This window comes from Westerdykella ornata (assembly GCF_010094085.1).
Source record: "Westerdykella ornata strain CBS 379.55 unplaced genomic scaffold EI97scaffold_4, whole genome shotgun sequence".
Lineage (NCBI taxonomy): Eukaryota > Fungi > Ascomycota > Dothideomycetes > Pleosporales > Sporormiaceae > Westerdykella > Westerdykella ornata.
The window spans coordinates 715,241-733,740 of record NW_022986854.1 but is presented as its reverse complement, the minus strand read 5'-3'; the positions used below and the strand labels follow the sequence as shown (position 1 = coordinate 733,740).

The following is an 18,500-nucleotide window of genomic DNA, read 5'->3' as shown; positions in this document are numbered from 1 at the left end:
ATCTGAGGCGTAGGAGGTATCCCGTGGTCGCAAAGATGGTTGATATATTTGATGAGTTGTAACTCTTGATTGTCGCTGAGAAATCTGCGAGTTTCGTTACCAACCGCCTTCGAGGTGGTGAGGCCTCGATGTCGCCGCGATAGCGTTGTACGATCAATATTGAACTCAGCAGCAGTTGCAGAGTAATTCGGAGACTCCTGCAACTCCAACGCAGCAAGCACGGCCTCAATTGAACCCATATTCAGCAAGATATTTTTGTTTAAAATTCAGTGTACGAAAGCCACAAGGGTGTGCACGATCCGAGTCCGTGCACGATCTGCGGAGGCCTTCTATAGAAAGATGTTATAAAGTAACATTTGTTGCTAAACTGCATGCGAGACGATACAGTTTTTCTCCGCTAAGGAACCGGTTCGTGAGCGCCAACTACATCAACCATTGCATATCTACTTCGGCATCCCGTCTCAGCGGATTGCTTTGCTCAGATGTGTGCCATAAAGACTTCAGCCTCATGAGCAACAATACGGCCGCGAGAAAGCTACCGAATAGTGGAATCGCTCCCACAGCAGCGGCTCCCCTCCACCACTTCGCAACATTGAAGTGCTCTCGGTAGTAGGCCGAGTTCTCGAAGTCTATATAGCCGCTTAACCCACCTCTGCAGGTACAATTTTTGAGAACCCCGCTGAACTATAAACGAATGCCTGCCATCAGTCCATGTATGTACCGTAGGAGGGGAAAAGGGTCAACTTACGGCTGCAAAGGTGACAAAGATAAGACAAAGGGTAGAGAGCAAGCAGATGAAATGGCATACCGCCTTCCTCTTCACTCCGGGACGTCTAAACCACGGCAGAAACTGGATGATCCAAGGCAGAGTACTGAGACCACCGTAGATGAGATACGACATGGATCTACAGCCAACACCGACCGTCGGTACGTTGTAGGAGATCATGAAAGCCATGCCGATCTCCAGCCAGACGATTGCTAGAGAGATTAGAGACAAGACCCACCACGATCCAGGACGGCGACCATTCAAGCGCTCCAGCGTCTGCTCGACAATGGCATCGAGCTGCTGTACCTGGCGGTTGTCATTCGACGTGTCGTACACGCTGACTAGAACGGCGTATGCCATTCCATTGTACCCGATTTGCCTTCCTTGACCCACGAACTCGGAGATATACTTATCAAAGCGGGGTGGTGGAGCGCGCTCTTGTGTCCGACCGGCAGACTCTGCAGATGTGTCCGCTTCAGTGTGTTGGCCGGGAGACTGTATAAATGTAACCTCTTCAGTGTGTTGACCAGGAGCCTTCTTATATGCATCCTCTTTACTTTGGTGCCACCAATCAGGTTGCCCGTCAGTGCTATCCCGTCTGGCTGCCCATTCCATTACCGCATTCACGTTCCACATCCAGCGAGATATAAGTTTCCTACAGGTGGACATTTCGGTTAGCATAATCTAGGATACCACGAATGTGCGGTCCAGAACTCACCGGCTTCGATCCGCCGAAACGGGATTACGGTCGAGGAGGGCAAACAAAACGAAAAGAGGAAGCCAGCTAATCAGGATGCCGAATGCGAGCGAGTGAGTAGTCGTCCGCTCGCCCAGATCGGCAAAGGCCAGAGCGATGGAGATGGCGTAGGCGATGAAGAACAGGAATACGCTGACAAAGGTTGGGTACACACCACGCCGGCGCAGCATTCTCAGCTGGAATGCCATCACACGGAGTAGTTCGGTGGTCCATTCTTTGGCTCTCCTCTGAATGGCTTCATCCGCGACGCCACCTGCGTCGCCACCTTCACCCACGGTCACATCACATATGGGCCTGAATAACCCATACGTGAGGACCTTGAAAAATTCCGCGTCCACTTCTAAAAGCTTGAATTGGCTCATGCAGCAGAGAACGTAGTATGCATCTCTTTTCAGCGGCTGCAACTCGGTACTTCCGGATATTCCTTCACCCGATGCTTCTGTTGCGTGGAAGCATTTGCGAATTTGATGGATGTTGAACAGTGTCGCAGTAAGAGCGGTTTGTGGGCTGCCGATCCAATTCAACAGCGCACCAATCGTCCTCATGACCCTGCCTTGATACCAACAGGCTCCGTCGTTCCTCCTATGCAGTGAGTCGTAAGGCAGGGCAGCAAGCAACGCGAGGATCGGTATGATCCAGTTGGAAACAATTCCGAGGGTTAAGGTGATGTCGGACGCCCAATACCAATCCACAGGATCTTCGCAGATGACTTTGCAGCCTATTCATGGAGAAATAAGCCATGTGCAGTGTGCTAGCCAGTCGGGGGCTCGGTGACATACCTTGGGTCGTGAGTACAGTGATGTTGTCTCGCAGCTCAGAGCTCAAACCTCGCACTTGACCAGTGTGCAGGAACTGTCCGATTGTCTCGTTGGTGATTCCCTGGAATGTCGCGGTGCCATTTTGAATGCCTTGAACGCGATCTTTGCAAATGTCAAACATAGAATCACGACCGATCGCAATATCCCCAAATAGGGCTGCCGCCAAGAGGCAGCAGGATAGAGGTTGATGGCGTGCATATATCATATGGCCTTGAGAGCAACTTTCAGATAGCAGGTAGTTTTCATGACAAAAATATATGCTCCGGTTCAAAAGGCGAAGGACCTGGCAGCAGGCTTTATCATGTACCCTACTGAGTAGTATTTGAGATTTCTGCGTCAATTCCGCAAGGCTGAGGCGTATAGAAGGATTGGTGCAGCCCTGGAGCACCATCCTAAGGCAAACGTTAACGAGCAGATCACTAACTAACCATCATAATCATATGCCGAACAGCCAATTCAAGTAGTTGAAGGTTGAAGGTGAGTGGTTTCAGGCACGGAAAAAATAGGACTGCGGGCCTTTCTCATCGGTTTCCTTAATATAAGTGGGAGGCGGTGGGAACGTAACGGCGCTGGTGATCGGGAGCTCTCGGCTGGATGTTCAGCTCGATGTTCATTCAGCTCGATGTTCAGCCCGAGATCCAGCCTGGTGGAGGCGCACCCTCGCCTTTCGGAGCAGCCCGAAATCAGCTTAAGGGGGAGAAGATTGGGAGATATTATGTGTATAGTGGCATACACATCGTCCGATTGCTGATTCGAGTCAAATGCTTATTATATATATACACATCCATGCGAGGAGAGCTGGCCTCTATACACACAATAAAGTCGCACTCACCTAACCCCTTCCTTCTTCTGTACATCGTGGTACCCTGAGTCTACCAACCGTAGTTGCCGCCATCCGATTGGGAAGGTCGACTAGGCGTTAACATGCAAACCCGAAGCTCGCTGGATGGCAGCTGTACCCGCCATCAAACAAGGTTTGTCTATAACTCTTTCTCCTTGACCGCTTCCCGATGATGGTGACCCGTTGGCGACCGCCCCTCCACCGCCTTCTCGCCTCCAATCGCCCTGAAAGCATTATAGAATACCCATTCCGTAGCCTTCTCGATCGGCTCATCGAACACGTACGGCAGGAACGGAACGGCCGCTAGACCAAGCTGCCAAAGCCGTTAGCCCAAGCGTTGAAATGGGAGAAAGGTATCAAAGAGAGCTTATTCATCTTACCCCAATAGGCCCCCAGGTCCTCAACGTCTTATTCTTGACATCCTTCATAGCACGCCCCGAATACCTCACAATACTATGAATCGTAAACGCCGGCAACCCCATACTAGCCACCGCCTGGAACACTGCTCTCTGCGCCATCACTGTCCTGTAATCCTCAATGGCAGAGACACGTCGCGGAACCACTTCCCCACGAGTGAGAGGGTTCCCTGCGCCAGGCTTCACGCCCAGTCCTTCGCCCATTTTCTGTAATGCAGAGACTCCTTTGTTTATGTGGCTACTGCTGTTGCTGCTCGTGCTGGTGGTGTTGGTGGTAGGAACGTTCACTTCTGCGGCATGGTGCTCCGGATGCAGAACCCTTTGGTTCCGCAAGTATGCTTTATATCCTTCATATGAAACGTCGCCCGCGAGATACAACCACGATATACCATATGCGCTGCGAACAAGCCACGGATGCGCAACCGGCCGGAACGACTCGCCGATGTCAGATGTGTACGCGACATAGCGGTGGGCGCTGAGCATGATGGTTCGGATGCGGGATGCGTATGCGGCATAACGGATAGGCGATTCGGTGGAGTCTTCTGCTCTATATCCATGCAATTTCGTCAGCATTTGGATCGGTACTGTGCAAGGCAGCCATCGTTTTGGGAGAGGTTGAAGCACTCACGTTCCCTCATACAAGACGTCCCATAGCTTCTCCTCATTATCTAGAGTCTCTTGCAGCGCCTTAGGCAGCTTCTTGCGAGGTGGGAGTACGCTGAAGTCGGGAGGAGGGTCGCTCGGCTTATCATTGCTGTTGCCGGTGTTGTTGCCGTTTCTGTTGGCCATGCTGTCGTAGATTTCGATTCCTGGTCTATCTCTTATGCGTATGTCTTGGGTGATTGCGAAGGAAAAATTCACAGTGAAGAGTCAAAAGTGCGTGAAAACCTTGGGTTGTGAATCCAAAACCAGCGCTCAAGCTCACCCGACTTTGAGCTCCTCCGACGTCACCTTTCCCGCAGCTCGCACAGCCACAAAACTGTACCAGCCACGAATTGTACCAGCCACACCTTAGTCATCAAAAACTTCAACATCACCGTCCCTCGGAGAGCACCAGCCCTTCCCGTACTGCTCCCCATCTCCGCACTCCTTCACCGTCCCAACCGGCCGTGTTCAACCCTCCTCCAATCCGCAAAGATGGTTGCTATGTACACTGTTTTTGGCCGCCAGGTCGGATCGCACGTCGTACGTTTCCTTCCCTTCCATTCGTCCTGGTCGCTGGAGCTCCGCGTCCCGCATTGCCATTGTCACTCCGCCTCTGCGCCTCCGTCCATTGAGACCAGAATCTTGCAAATCTGGGGTCTCAGACGAATGCCCATGCTGCAATTGGCAGATCCGACGTGTCAATGCGATCGCAACCGGCATACTACAGTTCTACCAAACATAAACGATACAAAACTGCTAACATTCTCCCTTCCAGCTCGCCATGGCCACCCTCGGCACGACCTTCGGCGGCGCCTGGCTCGCGATGCGCGGCGGCAAGAAACCCGAGGAGCAGCAGACCCCGCCGCTAAACGCAAAGAGCAAGGAGGAGGAGACTTTTATAAAGTACGTCGACTATCCCGAGGATCGGTCGCCGCCGGGTCGAGCCTAGCTAGCTAGCTTGGACGTCAGCAGATAACCACAATGATCCTGTGAGGATGGGGACGGTGAGCTGACGATTGCGTGTAGGAATTATGTCAATAAGGCCGAGGGCGAGAAGAAGCACTAAAACGTATCCATGCATGTATCGAAATCGTCATGCGAAGGAGCCGGTTATGCGAATTTGGGCTGCGACATCGAGCGAATGAGCCTGGGGTTAAGGGACGCGATAATCTGGCCGTTGGGGGGGGGAAGAGGAAGGGATATGTGTAGATAACAGGAGCAAATGTACCAACAGCATGATCGGTTTGCATTCAGCGAAATAGGCCCTTGCACTCTCGGATTGCCCGTCTTTGTGTTCTAAAGTTCATGTTCTTCCCGTTGGCACTGCTCCATATTCTATGTGGCGAAGCTCTGAATGAGTAACTTTGTACATTATAAATATGCCGATGCCAAAGCAACTGCACGAGGACCCCAATATTTCTTACGCCATGGTATCAATCATAACGCGTGCAAGCCCAACCCCAACAGCCCAGCCCATTCCCAACACCCTTCCCAACGCCATATGATGAATCACACGTACACTTCAAGCAAAACCGCATTACCGTCCCCGCCCCACCTATCCCCTCTCACCCCGTCCGTCCGTCTGTCTACTCGACAAGCTCCACAGCCCGACTCATACTCCCCGCTACCTTCTCATAAAACTTTGCGACCTGATTCCTAGGGAACTCCAACTCATCCGTCAGATAATCCGGCAGCAGGTCCAACAGCCCCGCATCGCGCTTCTCGTCCAGCAGCGGGGTATACACGAACTGGGCGTCGCCGTAGTTTTCCTCGTCGTTGAGGATGGAGAGTTGGAAGTGCAGTGCTGGAGAAAGGGGGAATTAGCTTGGTGATGTCTTCTAAATGTGTGACGAGGGGGATATTGGGATTGAATAGGGAATAGGGGAATGAGGGAAAAGGGGAAAGGCGACGTACTTCCATTCCTCCCCGTCTGCAGACAATCAAACACATCCTCCCCTTCTTCACCTTTCTTACAATTCAGCACCACCAGATTGGTCAAATCGCTGTACAAATCAAGCTTCAGCTGTTTCTGCTGCGCCTCCTTGGCCGCTTCGACTGCCCCGGGAAGCACCACGCCCGTAGGACGCGCTGCTTTGACCGCGCTCCCTGGTACTACTTTGTCCGTGGGAGCAGACGATCTGGCAGCGGCGAGTTTCGTCGACAGGGTTTTGATTTCCTTTTGCGCGCCATCGAGGGATGCCGTCAGCGTTTTATTCTCGGCTTCTAACCGCGAATTCTCCTTTTGCAGTTTGGCGAGTTCTTTCTTCGCTGCAGAGAGGTCCGTGGAGCGCGATTGCATGTCTGATACTTGCTGCTTCAAGGCTTTGATGACGCCGTCTTGGTCTATTGTTACTCCTAGTTAGCCTACTTGCGTGCAAAAAAGCAACGGAAATGCTGAGCGCTTACTCTTAGCAACCTGCTCCGTTCGCCGCTTCAATTGCTCGAAATTCGATTCCCGCTGCGAAGTCGCCAACTCCCTGAGGTTCTCGTACTTCGCCGTCATGGCATCCAGCTTCTTGGTCAGATCGCCCACTTTCCGCCTCAGCGCCGGGTCGCCGCGCTCCGTGTCTGACACGCTCCCCGCTCGACGGGGTCCAGCGGACGGTTGGCGCGATCGAGATTGTACGGGCCGGCGTGCGGTTGATCTCGGGGGCGGTGGCATGGACTCCGGTATCTCATCCAGCGCTTCAATCGAGTCCTCAATATCCATGGGCTCAGGTGGCACTGGCTCCGCTTGTGTCTCCTGGATCGTCATCTCTGCCTCCTCCGGCTCAGGTTTCGGCTCCTCTTTGGGCGCGCGTTTCGAGGTTTTCGAAGTCGTGCTCGACTTCGCTTTCGCTGCGTTCTTTTTCGTCGCTATCGCCGGTTCCGCTGCCTTGCGCGTCCTCCTAGATGGATCTACTGCCACAGCGACACTCGTCTTCTTCTCTTCTTCTTCCTCTTCCTCCTCCGCCTTCTTCACCTTCGCCGGCCTCCCCCTCCTCGTAACAGGCTTCGTCTCCTCCACAGGCGCAACCTCCCCATCAAACTCATCCACCTCCTCCGTCTCGCTCACACCCTCCACCTTCCGCTCCGCGCGCCCCCTATGCCCGCTCTTCTTCGCAACCCCCGCCCCCTGCTTCCTAACACCCAGCACGCTCCCACCGCTAGCCCGACGCGCCGCCGGTTTCGCTTTCTTCGTCGCCGCTTTCGTCTTCGTACTAGCTTCTGCTGCTTTCGCGGGGGGCCGGCCGCGCCCTCGTCTCGCCTCCTTGTTTTCCGTGTTGGAGTCGGGCGTCGGGAACGTGTCGCGCGCCATTTCATCTTCCGAGGCCGAGTCCACGGTGAAGGATATGTTTGCGCGGGTGTTGCGGGGTGGCATTGTGCTTGTGGTGGGTTGTGTGGATTGTGTATGGATGGGTGTAGTTGCCCTGTTGTTGGTGGTGGGTATTGTTTACAGTTTACTGCGGGATGAGTGGTCCGTGCGCGCTTCATCTCATCAATTGAGGGAGGTCTTCACCTTCTTCACTTGGAGTTCACATTCACCGGTGAAGATCTGGGTGGCCCCTTAGATGAGGATATGGATTCTGGATATTATGCTCGGACCTTACCGTATGAAGCTATGCTCTACTTTGACATGCCCACTTGAGCTCCCTCCACTTGCAAAACTCACCGCACCGGAAACTCATCAAGAGCCAACCCCTTCGCAATCTTCTTGATAAGCGCCTTCTTCAAGAACTGCTCTCTAGCCAGACTCCTCGTTTGCTGCACAAACATTAGCCAACCCGCATCTTCACTTTTTTGGGGGATCAATACATACCTTGACAAAGACATCCGCGCCAACCCTCCCCCTATCCAACGCCTTCCCAAGCACGAACAACGCATCCGCAATGGCTCTCTCCTCAGCAGCAAGGTTATACAACTGGCCACCGACCACCGTAGGCGCAACCAACACGTCATCCACATCAGGCACCTTCCGCGTGCGCGCCTCCTCCATGACGCGATCCGCCTCCCTCATCGTTTCCTGCAGGATCTTCTCGTTCGAGGCGAGCGCAGCATCAAGCTCTTGCACCTGATGGAGCTCGTTTTGTAAGGTCCAGTAGGCTGTTTGAAGGGCCGCTTGTTGTGAGCGCAGGGGCGCGAGAGCGGATGTATTCGATGTGACGGTTTGGCGGATCTGAGCGCAGAGGGTTTGGCTGAGGGCTTGCAGGAGTGCATCTTTCTCTGGGTTCGGGGGGACGGGTGGGACGGGTATTGCGGGTTGGTCCTTTGCCTGTGAAGGGAGTGTGACCTCAAGCGGATCGTCTATGAGGTTTACAGGAGGTTTGGGCACGGGTGGGACTGGTTGAGCTGCCTGGTATGGAGGTTGAGGGTGAGGGTATCCCTGTGCGGGTGGAGCGTACTGTGCGGGAGCCGGCGGATACCGACTATGGGGTTGAGGGTGAGGCGGTGCGGGTTGATACTGTTGGCTAGCGGAGCGTTGCGCTGGCTGTGGAAGAGGAGCCGGTCTCCGATATCTGTCATCCGGGGTGATGGGGCTCACAGGACTGCCGATTTCATACGAGTTCCGCTGATAGCTGGGTAAATTTTGAGCTTCCGCTTGTGGTTGCATAGGTCCTGGTGCTGGTAGCTGCATGTCATAGCCTGTTGAGGGTGCTGCACCGGGAGGTGTACGATGCTGCTGCCCGTGACTTGGACCGCCATAGGCATCTCGCGAAGGTTGCCTATATCGCTGCTCCTGTGGTTGAGGGGGATGCGGAGGTAAGGGCGGCGGTCGGCTATACCTGTCTTCGAGCTGTGCCGGAGGGTTCAGAGTTCCGCCAGTATTCTCATACGGCTTTGGCGGTTTGGGAGGCGGAACCGATTCCTGATTTGTTGGACCGGGAGATGAAGATGGCCCATGAGAACCTTGGACAGAGCGCCGCCATTCTGGAGGCGGAGGCGGTACTGGAGGAGGTGTGGGTGCTGCAGTTGCGTTTACGGGTGCCTGTTTCGAGCGGAGTGGAGGCTCTTTGGCGAAGACGCCTCTTAAGACAGCTAAAAAGTCGAATATGGTTGATTTCTGTGCCGTATCAGTATCCTTACCTACAACATAGGGTGCACTTGCACTTACATCCCAATACTTCCCCCACTGTGCCAGATACGGATGGTATATCCTTCCCTCACCGCTGACATGCTGCCCAGGTCTCACCAGCATGTCCTGGGACGGCGTGACATATACAATCGGAGACTCTCTGGGGTAGGCGTGTGGTATCCATATCGCGACGGGAAAGCCATACGTCGCGCCGCGAAAGGTTACTGGGAGGGTTCCGCTGAGTAGCAGGAGTAGCGCAGAGGCTCCATTCTCATAAGCTAGAGACTTCAGTATATAGAAGAAGCCAAAGAGGTAGCGGTACGGGCTGCGCACTGTATACTTCTGTTCGCGGGGAGAGCGATGGGTAGTGGGACAGGGTTTCGACGACGTCGTGATATGTGCGATTCACATCCGTATATTCCTGTCCAGGTGTGTCAGCGGGTGAGTAGCTAGTACGGTAGGGGCGGTATTACACTGGGTAGAACGCTGTATAGCCAGTTCAGCACCTTCTCTGGCACGGCGGTCATGTCGTGGTCGAGATGCGGAGTGGAACGTGGGGGGAGCTTAGGCGTGGATGAGGTCAGACAAGGGTTAGGGCTAACCTTCAGAACCAACCTCCGAGATATACGGAAAATAGTCTACATGGAATCATTACGACGCCGTCGGCCAATCTCTAGCTTACGAAGGTGAGCATGTTTATGTCGAACTTGAAAACATTGATTTATATGCGACTCTGGTAAGTATCTCTCTGAGGAAGGTGTTGCGCGCAATAGTGATTGGGTATATTGAAGGCTTCGAGACGAGCCACAAGAGCATTTTATAACACCCTACAACTGGAGATTCGAGGCAAACGGATTCCGAACCCCTTCTCCATGAACGCCTAACGAGCGTGCCCATCACAAAGACGCCGTAAAAAGACAGAAAATGTCAAGATGATACATCGTACAAGCCAACTGGAATGCCTAATGCTGGCTCCACTCGATCGTGTTCAAGTCAATACCCTCCTGCACCAGCTCCCAGAGTGGACTGAGCTCTCGGAGGAATGTTACGCGCTCACTGACGGCTTTGAGCACATAGTCGATCTCGGCGTCCGTCGTAAACCGACCGATACCGAACCGGATACTGCTGTGTGCACTCTCATCACTGCTTCCAAGAGCTCGGAGAACATAGCTGGGCTCCAGAGAAGCTGATGTGCAAGCGCTGCCAGATGAGAGGGCAATGTCCTTCAGCGCCATGAGGAGGGACTCTCCTTCAACATAGGCAAATGATACGTTGACGCAGCCAGGGTAATGCCTCTCGCGATCGCCGTTCAGGGTCGTGTGCTCCATCGATAGAAGACCATCCAGTAGACGGTTCGACAAGCTTGTGATACGCTTTGAATCGTACTAGAAGCAAGTTAGCGCTGGTTCTATCAGGTTGCCCCAATCAAACTAGCTTCTGAATACACAATCTCATAACCCCTGCACAATTGTCAACATGGCGAGTCGGCGGCCGAAGCCACCTAACACTCTGAAAGCCATGCATGTTTAAAAGCAAATAATCCTCGTGAGAAACGATGAAACGAATGCATAAACGTACCTCCATGTCCTCTTTGCATATCCTTGCAGCCTCACCAATGCCCACGGCAAGATGAGGTGCGAGAGTACCACTCCTGAGACCACGCTCCTGACCGCCACCTGTAATGATGGGGTCAAGTCTGACTCTGGGCCTCCGTCGTACATAGCAAGCGCCGATTCCCTTGGGACCGTAGATCTTATGGCCGGAGATGGACATGAGATCGACGTTCATCTTGTTAACATCAATGGGTATCTTCCCGACCGCCTGCGCGGCATCAGTGTGGAAGAAGATCTTCTTGGATCGACATAGCCTGCCAATCTCTTCTATAGGCTGCACCACACCAATCTCGTTGTTGACGGTCATTATGCTAACAAGGCAGGTCTCGGGCCGTATCGCTTCCTCGAGCTGCTTCAAATCGATGAGGCCGTTGCTCTGGACGGGAAGGTAGGTGACCTTGAAGCCCTCCTCTTGCATATGCCGACAGCTGTCCAGCACGCACTTGTGCTCTGTCTGAGAGGTGATGATATGGTTTTTCTTGCCACCGCGACCGTAGAAGCGAGCCACACCCTTGATGCTCATGTTGTTACTCTCGGTCGCGCCGCTCGTAAAGATGATCTCTTTCGGATCGGCACCGATGAGCTCAGCCAGGTGCGCTCGGGCCTGCTCGACAGCCTTCTCACTTTCCCAGCCGTACGCGTGTGTCCGCGAATGGGGATTGCCGTAGAGGCCGGTCATGTAGGGCAGCATGGCATCCAAGACTCGGGGATCCAAAGGCGTAGTGGCCTGCATGTCGAGATAGATGGGTCGACTTCCCTGGTCCATGACGGTGGCATGATGAAGAATGCCGGCAGTGGGGCTCATCATAGCATCAGCATCCAAGCCGGTGGTGGGCATCTTGACATCCTCAGGACGCTTGCCCGTCTCCTGCAGGAAGGCCTTTTGATCGGCCTTGATGGTCGTCTCTAGGTTGACGGTGGCATTGGCGGATTTGGTCTCGGAGACGTAACTCCGCCGCGAGTTGATGCATTGTGTGAGGGCGGCGCGGGAGGCACCGCGGGAGAAGGCAGACGCCGAAGAGCCACGAGACGCGACGCGGAGGGCCTGCCTCGCGAATGAGGGTGCAATGGTCGACATCGCGGGAAGGGGAAAGCGGAGGAGGAGATGATGTTGAAAGAATTTGCCTGGAGCTTCGTCGAAGCTAGTTATCAGATGGGGATCGGGCGAGAGGTGCTTGCGTAAGCGAGAGACTTGTTGGAAGGCGCACCCGCCAACTCTCCGCAAACGGCAGCAGCAAGAGCAGCCATCAGAGAACGGTGAATCAGTAATCTGCTGTACGGAGTATTTCAATGGGCAGCACTGCTTCTTGACCCTCCTCTCTGCCTGTTATTAACTTTTCTCCCTCCCCCTCAGCCGTACGATATCCGCACCATTCCCTTCTTAGCACACACACGCACCACATCAGCCTCGGCTCGGTCACGCTTTCGCCAAGGTTCTGCCACAGCGGCCAGGGGGACAAGTCAGCTCAGCCACGCCTGAAGTCGTCATAGCCTGACCCAGCACAAGCACAAGGGACATTTGAAGACTTGAAGAGAAGCCTCCAGGAATCCGTCCCAGCACCAGCACACCTCCGGCCTCAAACTCTCTAGCAGAACCCGCAGCAGCTGGAGTGTACTCGCCTGCAATCGAGGATTCTTCATCTCTATAGCACCTGTGAACCCAACCCCCACCCATGAGCTGGAAGGGCCTGACGAAGAGCGTCGTCCGGGTACGGAAAACCACGAATCCAGCTACATAACTTGACTCTGGCTAACCACCGGATACCTACAGACGCCGCAGTCAATCAAGCAGCGCTTCAACATCGTACGTCCGCCAAAACAACCCAGTCAAGAGCCTCGGCGATTGTGGTAGGGCTTTCACTGATCTTTTTGGGTTACAGGGTGAGATCACAAAGGACCCCATCTACATCGATGCCGAAAGACGCTTTCAAGAGTTGGAGAAGGAGACGAAGAAACTCCACGAAGAGTCCAAGAAGTATGTGTCGGCTTGTTCTGCGCATCCTGATGCATAGCACTAACATTCCCAGGTACTTTGAGGCCATAAATGGTATTCCCGGCGGTCATGGGTATCTGAAACTCCTGCTGACCACCTCCGCTAGGCATGCTCAACCATCAGATCGAATTTTCCAAAGCCATCCAAGAGATATACAAGCCAATCTCCGGGCGCATGTCCGACCCCGATTCTTTCATCGAGGAAGGAAACACCGAGGGTATAAGAGCATGCGAGGACTACGAAGCAATCGTCAGAGAGCTCCAAGAAACGTTGGCACCGGAGCTTGAAATGATAGAGAGCCGCGTCATCCGGCCGGCAGACGAGCTCCTGGACATCATCAAAGCAGTTCGCAAAATCGCCGTTAAGCGCGACCACAAGCAGCTCGACTACGACCGCCACCGCGCCACCCTGAAGAAGTTGCAGGACAAAAAGGATAAGACGCTCAAGGACGAAAAGGCCATGTACAAGGCGGAAAACGACGTGGAGCAGGCTACACAGGACTTCAACTACTTCAACGACCTGCTCAAGGACGAGTTGCCCAAGCTCTTCAGGCTAGAGCGCGAGTTCATCAAACCCCTCTTCCAATCCTTCTACTACATGCAACTCAACGTCTTCTACACCCTCCACGAGCGCATGCAGCGCATCGACATTGGCTACTTCGACCTCACCCTCGACATCGAAGCCGCCTTCGAGAAGAAACGCGGCGACGTCCAAGCCCACGCCGAAGCCCTCTCCATCACCAAGTTCAAGACTACAGGCGGCCGCAGGCCCGGAGCCGTTTCGAAATACGGCAACAAGGCCCAAGAAGCGAAAGCAGGCTCAAGTCGCACCTCAACCATATCCGATGATGCGCCGCCTCCCCCATACAGCCCGGGGCCCGCGAACAACTCGCTCACACCACCGCTATCGGCGACGAGTTGGGGCTCCGCGGCGAAGGCCAAAGGGGCCGCGCCGCCGCCGCCGAAACCGAAGCCCGCGCGATTGAGCGGTGCGCCGCCGCCGGAAACGTGCACGGCGCTGTACGATTACGAGGCGCAGGCGGAGGGCGATTTGAGCTTCTTGACGGGCGATGTGATTGAGATTGTCACGAGGACGCAGAATGACCAGGAGTGGTGGACGGGACGGGTGAGGGGGAAGACGGGCCAGTTTCCTGGTAAGTCTGCTATCGTTGAAGCATTCATCATTCATGGTTGCTAACCGTGGGCGATAGGAAATTATGTCAGGATAAATCCGTAATCCCGTCGCGGGCCTTGTGCATACTGGAGTCTTGGATCCTTACGGGTTGTAGTCTAGTCTGGTTGTCTCCTTTGGTTGTCATTGAGCTTTGGATATAGCGTTTTGTATCAAGTACCCCTTTATTCCTGGCTCCACTCTCGCTTTAGCGGCATCTTGTGTTTTTAGGGTTGTAAGGCAGTTTTTGCATAAAGTTACATTCGGTCGTGTCTCTGCAATCGTGTTGCTCCAACGGTTTGTGTCGAGATTGGGGTCGTTCTGACTCGTTTGGGTGAAGGAAGGTTTGGTTGTAATTTGTGAACACTAACGGAGTCTTCGAGGCTCGGAGCATAACTTTTTTCATTTTGTGATTTGACGTTCGCCTGATTGATAGCAATGAGGATGCCAACGACGTACATGGTAAGCTAGGAGCCGTTTTCAATAATATAGACATGATTATAATGGACCGGTGAAAGGAGCAGCTTCAGGTGTTAGGCATTCATATACATCAGATATAAGGCAGGTTATACCTAGTTGCCTAGGTAAGGGACGTAACGAGTACCTACGAAGTGCAAGAGATAACAGTCATGATTCATTAAACCCACAGCGCTAGCTGATGAGATGAAACTACCCGTTCCACGCCGATTATGAAAGACCGACAAGCTATAAATACACAGCAGAAGTCCGATCGATGTCCAGGGAAAGAAGCCGGAACCTGGTCAACCCCAGCCAAGTAAGTCCTCACTTCTTCCCAATATGCAACTTGTGCTTAATCTTCTCACTCAACTTCTCCTTCTCCTTGGTCCCCGGCGACCCGGCGCTAGTCGTAGGCTGCTGCTCCGTCGACTTCTTGATGCCAGCCTCCTCCATCAAACCTGCGAGCATGTCAGCCTTGCACAACTGTCTTGAGAGCTTATACCACATACGATCGGCTTCGCGGCCAGCGCCGGGCTTCGTAGCATCGAAGTCTCCACCCTCGGCGGCCATGCCCGTGGACTTGACCCACTGCTCACCCGTGCCCTTGGGCGGCTTGCCGTGTTCCTGGCCTCCAGGCATACCCGCTTTGGAATCGCGGCGTTCCTCCTGGGTGGTCGGGATGGTGTTTTCGGTGCCGTCGTGCATCCTCATGGGTGAGCCGGAGTGGTCGTTGGGGTCGCGCTTCTGGAGCAGTTCCTCAACGTCGTCTTTCTTGTCTACGATGGCGGCGTGTTGGTCGGGTGAGGGGACGTCTCCTGGAGCGTCGGCGCCTTGGTGCTTGACTTGGGGTGGTGTGTCGGAGGTGGGAGGTGCGCCAGTATTGAGGGCACGCTCGGTGGGGATGACGTCTTCGGCTTTGGGAGCGTCGCCTTGACGGTCGCTTATGATGCCTGTTTTCTCGGTGGTTTTGTAGGGGTCAGAGTCGCCGGTTGCGGCGTTGATGGGGTTGTTGGGAATGCGGGTGGTGTCGGACATGGTGCTGGTTGGTTCTGTGCGGGGAGAGGGTTGAGTTGGGAGGGAGGTGAGAGGAGGTTCTGTGGAGGTTGTGTTTGGTTCGGAGGTTGTATTTGTATCGGTCCACGAGGGGACGGGGTTCTCTGTATAGAGTTAGTAGGCTCCTGCACTCTCTTCGCTCAGTGACGTCGTCGTGCGTATCCTCCTCGTTCGACCCAAGGCTCTCCAAGAGGCAGAGCACCTACCCGAGTTACCCAGATCAAAGGGCTCATTGGGCGTTCCTTTGCCTTGCAGACCGGAGATTGGTTCAACGCCTCCAGTTTCGTTCAATTTGGTGCGATCCTCTGATAAGCACTGTCAGCTTTTGTTTACGTCTTCGCGGGCGCTGACGTTCGCAAGACAAAATGGATTCCCAGAATGTAGGGATATTGAGCAAGCGACTTACCCGAGTTGCCCTGGTCAAAGGGCTCATTGGGCGTACCCTTGCCCTGCTCACCTGAGATCGGCTCCTGGCCTCCGGTCTCATTCTGCGTCGTTGCGTCGGTGTTTTGCTCGCCCCAAATGGCTTTGCTGGCTGCCGCTGCCACGTTGTGAATCGTCTCCATTGTTTCTCTCGAGATTGTGAATGGGTTTTGGTGGAGGAGTAGCGATTGGGAATGGGTACGAGAGTTGATGTTGGTGTGACAAGGGGTGAAGTCGAGTGTGGTTGATATACCTCCAAAGGGGCCGATGACGTCGTGGCTGCCACGAACATGAGTCTCCAAGATGAGATCAGCCACCTGCGTTCCGCTTCATACAGAGTACATAGTATGCAGGTGTCACGTTTGCTCAGAGGGACAAACAGATTACAACTACAGGTAGCTACAGAGATGGGAAGACGTCAGAGGGAACTGGGGCCCCCGCTTGCCGTGCATTTCGTGGTCAATGGCGGCCAATTGTTAGTACCAGTAGATGTGTTGGCGGGAGCAGTTAACAAATCCGACCCGTCTATCGTCGTTTCAGGGTCTTTCAGAAGGGTTCGTTTTGTTTAGGGTCACAGCTTGCTTCAAGTTTGGCAAAGCTTAATTGTTGTGAGCTCAACCCACAAGGCTATGGCAGTGTCGAAGTTGAGCGGGGTGTATGACGTCAGAGGGACAACCCTTTTTGGGATTATGTAAGGCTGGGATTGCTCAACACTTGTGCCTTAGACTCAGGAATGGGCAGTCTACATAGTCACAATGTTGTGCGTATATTCCGGATAGGATGCTATCGCAAAGTGTTTGTTGCCTCTCCTCTTGCAAGCTTCAGGTCCTCGAACAGCTCGCCTGTATAATGTCTCTGACTTGTTTCCCTCTCAAGTGCAGCGGTTCCCGAGGCCGGCTCTGGATTCTCTGTTTCAAAATCAGCGAGCTTTGACAACTGTACAGGCATTTCTCTTCTTCTGAAAGACATATATTCGAACATCTACCTTCTACTTAACTTCTGGAGGATTTCCCGAAACGAACTACGTGAACGGGATGTATGACTTTCGTTCGAGTCCACGGATAAGAGCAGTCTGTATCTTGGCCCACAAGATATGCTTGAGCTGAAATTCGAAATTCAGGAGCTCTAACTGACTTTAAGTAGAGGAGAGCGGCTCTGCAAGCCCTGTGAGCATCTCTCGACTCAGTTCGGTAAGCCGTCAAAGCTCCGCTGAGGTAGGTATCGGGGTAAGTCTGCTGCTCTAAATTCGGTCCTTATGCAGTATGCTCCAAGGTTTGTTCCATATCTCGGGAATATTCTAGTCTCGTTTGGAGATTCTCCTGTTTATTTCGTACCCATCATCCTCCATGTTGGTTCAACAATGCCCTCTCAGGAAATCAGAACTCCGTACCTCCTGAATCCCTCTGGGCCATCACATGGAACTCAACTTTCCGCTTCCCTAGCGCATCGACGTTGCCGAGGGCCGCCATAGCGGTGTATGCGTCGTGGAGTTGGCATCGTTATTGTTGGAGCTTGGAAATCCGGGGTTCGTCTGTTACCCCGCATTTTCTTTTGGGCAAAACCTCCGCATCGTGGAGAAATACCAAATTCGACTTTGCGCCGATGATTACACTCGTGGGCTTACGGCTTCTAAGCGCCTACTTCCTACGGTAGAAATCAACCGGTCACAGACTCCTGCGTCTCTGGACAAGGTGATCACGATTCACGATGGCCTCATGACTCCGGCTTTGGGTTGGACCGATCAGGCCGGAACTGCGTACTCCGTGTTCGGCAATATAGAGTACATACATGCTGGGTTTCTGCGCGCGAATATGCCAGTCCTCATCGTCGATCGTCCATCGAGCGTTACCGTTCGTATACATGGGGTTGCCGTATCCGCAAATGGAACCTGCTATCCCTCATTATGTGAGGCGGCCGCAGAACACCTGTTCCCGCCTCACGGAAGCGAGAAACTGAATATCCCGGATTCCAGTCATGTACGCATTATATTGCCGGCTATCAATTCTAACTCATGCCATTCCCCGTTTTCCGAGGGTTGGCCCAGTAAGACCAAGCCGGAGACTTGTGCCTTGGTTCACCGAATCTGAGTGAACCTGGGCTTCCCCATGGGGCTCTCCACACCACCAAGCTTCCGCCGGCCATAAGCTATCCGTTCCAAACCCCATATTTTCAGCACCCTTAGCCTTACCCCTGCCAATCCCAGTGAGCACATTCCGTCATTGGTCGATTGAATCAACTATTGGGCCACACGTGGAGGAACCTAGGTTAGATACGGTAGGAGTTTGCTCCTCCACTACAACGAATCTCCAACCGTGTACCTGGCCAAGGTATAACATGCATGCGCGAACGGAAAACCAACCCAATCCAGGGCAAGATGGTATCACATGAACTATGATTCCTCTTCTCAACCGAGGACGCGCCGCTACGAAGGCCTTGAAGAGGGTGGAGTGGAACACCATAAAAGACTGACAGCGAGGAAGATACCTTCTGGAG

At 53.7% G+C, this 18,500-nt stretch overlaps 9 protein-coding genes across 9 annotated transcripts; 3 read left to right on the top strand and 6 right to left on the bottom strand.

The window, feature by feature from the left end:
* Window positions 1–423: 423 nt before the first annotated feature.
* Window positions 424–2,462, bottom strand: EI97DRAFT_448679 (uncharacterized protein; the record flags this gene model as incomplete). The annotated part of the gene is made up of 4 exons (XM_033800176.1): window positions 424–684; window positions 749–1,421; window positions 1,485–2,241; window positions 2,303–2,462. The coding sequence occupies 4 exons, from the start codon at window positions 2,460–2,462 to the stop codon at window positions 424–426; spliced, it is 1,851 nt and encodes a 616-aa protein (XP_033656406.1).
* An 859-nt stretch (window positions 2,463–3,321) lies between these two features.
* Window positions 3,322–4,387, bottom strand: EI97DRAFT_448678 (uncharacterized protein; the record flags this gene model as incomplete). Its single annotated transcript, XM_033800175.1, has 3 exons — window positions 3,322–3,495; window positions 3,563–4,145; window positions 4,227–4,387. The coding sequence occupies 3 exons, from the start codon at window positions 4,385–4,387 to the stop codon at window positions 3,322–3,324; spliced, it is 918 nt and encodes a 305-aa protein (XP_033656405.1).
* Window positions 4,388–4,672: 285 nt separating this feature from the next.
* EI97DRAFT_431114 (uncharacterized protein) lies at window positions 4,673–5,670 on the top strand. Its single transcript, XM_033797853.1, has 2 exons — window positions 4,673–5,207; window positions 5,270–5,670. Exon 1 carries the CDS (start codon window positions 5,025–5,027, stop codon window positions 5,190–5,192), a length of 168 nt encoding a protein of 55 aa, XP_033656404.1. The 5' UTR covers window positions 4,673–5,024; the 3' UTR covers window positions 5,193–5,207; window positions 5,270–5,670.
* Window positions 5,671–5,829: 159 nt separating this feature from the next.
* On the bottom strand, window positions 5,830–7,604 carry EI97DRAFT_448677 (uncharacterized protein; the record flags this gene model as incomplete). Its single annotated transcript, XM_033800174.1, has 3 exons — window positions 5,830–6,047; window positions 6,158–6,586; window positions 6,650–7,604. The coding sequence occupies 3 exons, from the start codon at window positions 7,602–7,604 to the stop codon at window positions 5,830–5,832; spliced, it is 1,602 nt and encodes a 533-aa protein (XP_033656403.1).
* Window positions 7,605–7,785: 181 nt separating this feature from the next.
* Window positions 7,786–9,860, bottom strand: EI97DRAFT_431112 (UEV-domain-containing protein). Its single transcript, XM_033797852.1, has 5 exons — window positions 9,770–9,860; window positions 9,630–9,717; window positions 9,336–9,574; window positions 8,043–9,284; window positions 7,786–7,987 (listed from the first exon to the last, which is right to left on the bottom strand). The coding sequence occupies exons 1-5, from the start codon at window positions 9,821–9,823 to the stop codon at window positions 7,892–7,894; spliced, it is 1,719 nt and encodes a 572-aa protein (XP_033656402.1). The 5' UTR covers window positions 9,824–9,860; the 3' UTR covers window positions 7,786–7,891.
* Window positions 9,861–10,007: 147 nt separating this feature from the next.
* Window positions 10,008–12,214, bottom strand: EI97DRAFT_431111 (cysteine desulfurase). Its single transcript, XM_033797851.1, has 2 exons — window positions 10,875–12,214; window positions 10,008–10,681 (listed from the first exon to the last, which is right to left on the bottom strand). The coding sequence occupies exons 1-2, from the start codon at window positions 11,985–11,987 to the stop codon at window positions 10,259–10,261; spliced, it is 1,536 nt and encodes a 511-aa protein (XP_033656401.1). The 5' UTR covers window positions 11,988–12,214; the 3' UTR covers window positions 10,008–10,258.
* EI97DRAFT_431109 (reduced viability upon starvation protein) lies at window positions 12,132–14,468 on the top strand. Its single transcript, XM_033797850.1, has 6 exons — window positions 12,132–12,618; window positions 12,681–12,713; window positions 12,790–12,884; window positions 12,937–12,956; window positions 13,009–14,055; window positions 14,113–14,468. Exons 1-6 carry the CDS (start codon window positions 12,583–12,585, stop codon window positions 14,136–14,138), a joined length of 1,257 nt encoding a protein of 418 aa, XP_033656400.1. The 5' UTR covers window positions 12,132–12,582; the 3' UTR covers window positions 14,139–14,468.
* On the bottom strand, window positions 14,330–16,150 carry EI97DRAFT_440374 (uncharacterized protein; the record flags this gene model as incomplete). Its single annotated transcript, XM_033799624.1, has 6 exons — window positions 14,330–14,539; window positions 14,720–14,777; window positions 14,860–14,989; window positions 15,041–15,688; window positions 15,791–15,889; window positions 15,991–16,150. 6 exons carry the CDS (start codon window positions 16,148–16,150, stop codon window positions 14,330–14,332), a joined length of 1,305 nt encoding a protein of 434 aa, XP_033656399.1.
* Window positions 16,151–17,331: 1,181 nt separating this feature from the next.
* On the top strand, window positions 17,332–18,328 carry EI97DRAFT_221702 (uncharacterized protein). The gene is made up of 2 exons (XM_033793868.1): window positions 17,332–17,532; window positions 17,642–18,328. Exons 1-2 carry the CDS (start codon window positions 17,485–17,487, stop codon window positions 18,092–18,094), a joined length of 501 nt encoding a protein of 166 aa, XP_033656398.1. The 5' UTR covers window positions 17,332–17,484; the 3' UTR covers window positions 18,095–18,328.
* The last annotated feature ends 172 nt before the right edge of the window (window positions 18,329–18,500 follow it).

What these genes read in the sequence shown, in the direction of transcription:
- EI97DRAFT_431109 (XM_033797850.1), top strand. Translation starts at nt 12,583, where the DNA reads ATGAGCTGGAAGGGCCTGACGAAGAGCGTCGTCCGG. An exon ending in TGACGAAGAGCGTCGTCCGG is followed by an intron (nt 12,619 to 12,680) that starts GTACGGAAAACC and finishes GGATACCTACAG; the next exon opens with ACGCCGCAGTCAATCAAGCA. An exon ending in GTACTTTGAGGCCATAAATG is followed by an intron (nt 12,957 to 13,008) that starts GTATTCCCGGCG and finishes CACCTCCGCTAG; the next exon opens with GCATGCTCAACCATCAGATC.
- EI97DRAFT_431111 (XM_033797851.1), bottom strand. Translation starts at nt 11,987, where the DNA reads ATGTCGACCATTGCACCCTCATTCGCGAGGCAGGCCCTCCGCGTCGCG. An exon ending in TATGCAAAGAGGACATGGAG is followed by an intron (nt 10,682 to 10,874) that starts GTACGTTTATGC and finishes ACTTGCTTCTAG; the next exon opens with TACGATTCAAAGCGTATCAC.
- EI97DRAFT_221702 (XM_033793868.1), top strand. Translation starts at nt 17,485, where the DNA reads ATGCGTCGTGGAGTTGGCATCGTTATTGTTGGAGCTTGGAAATCCGGG. An exon ending in TTGGAGCTTGGAAATCCGGG is followed by an intron (nt 17,533 to 17,641) that starts GTTCGTCTGTTA and finishes ACGGCTTCTAAG; the next exon opens with CGCCTACTTCCTACGGTAGA.
- EI97DRAFT_431112 (XM_033797852.1), bottom strand. Translation starts at nt 9,823, where the DNA reads ATGACCGCCGTGCCAGAGAAGGTGCTGAACTGGCTATACAGCGTTCTA. An exon ending in TATACAGCGTTCTACCCAGT is followed by an intron (nt 9,718 to 9,769) that starts GTAATACCGCCC and finishes ACACCTGGACAG; the next exon opens with GAATATACGGATGTGAATCG. An exon ending in CCCGCGAACAGAAGTATACA is followed by an intron (nt 9,575 to 9,629) that starts GTGCGCAGCCCG and finishes TGAAGTCTCTAG; the next exon opens with CTTATGAGAATGGAGCCTCT.
- EI97DRAFT_431114 (XM_033797853.1), top strand. Translation starts at nt 5,025, where the DNA reads ATGGCCACCCTCGGCACGACCTTCGGCGGCGCCTGGCTCGCGATGCGC.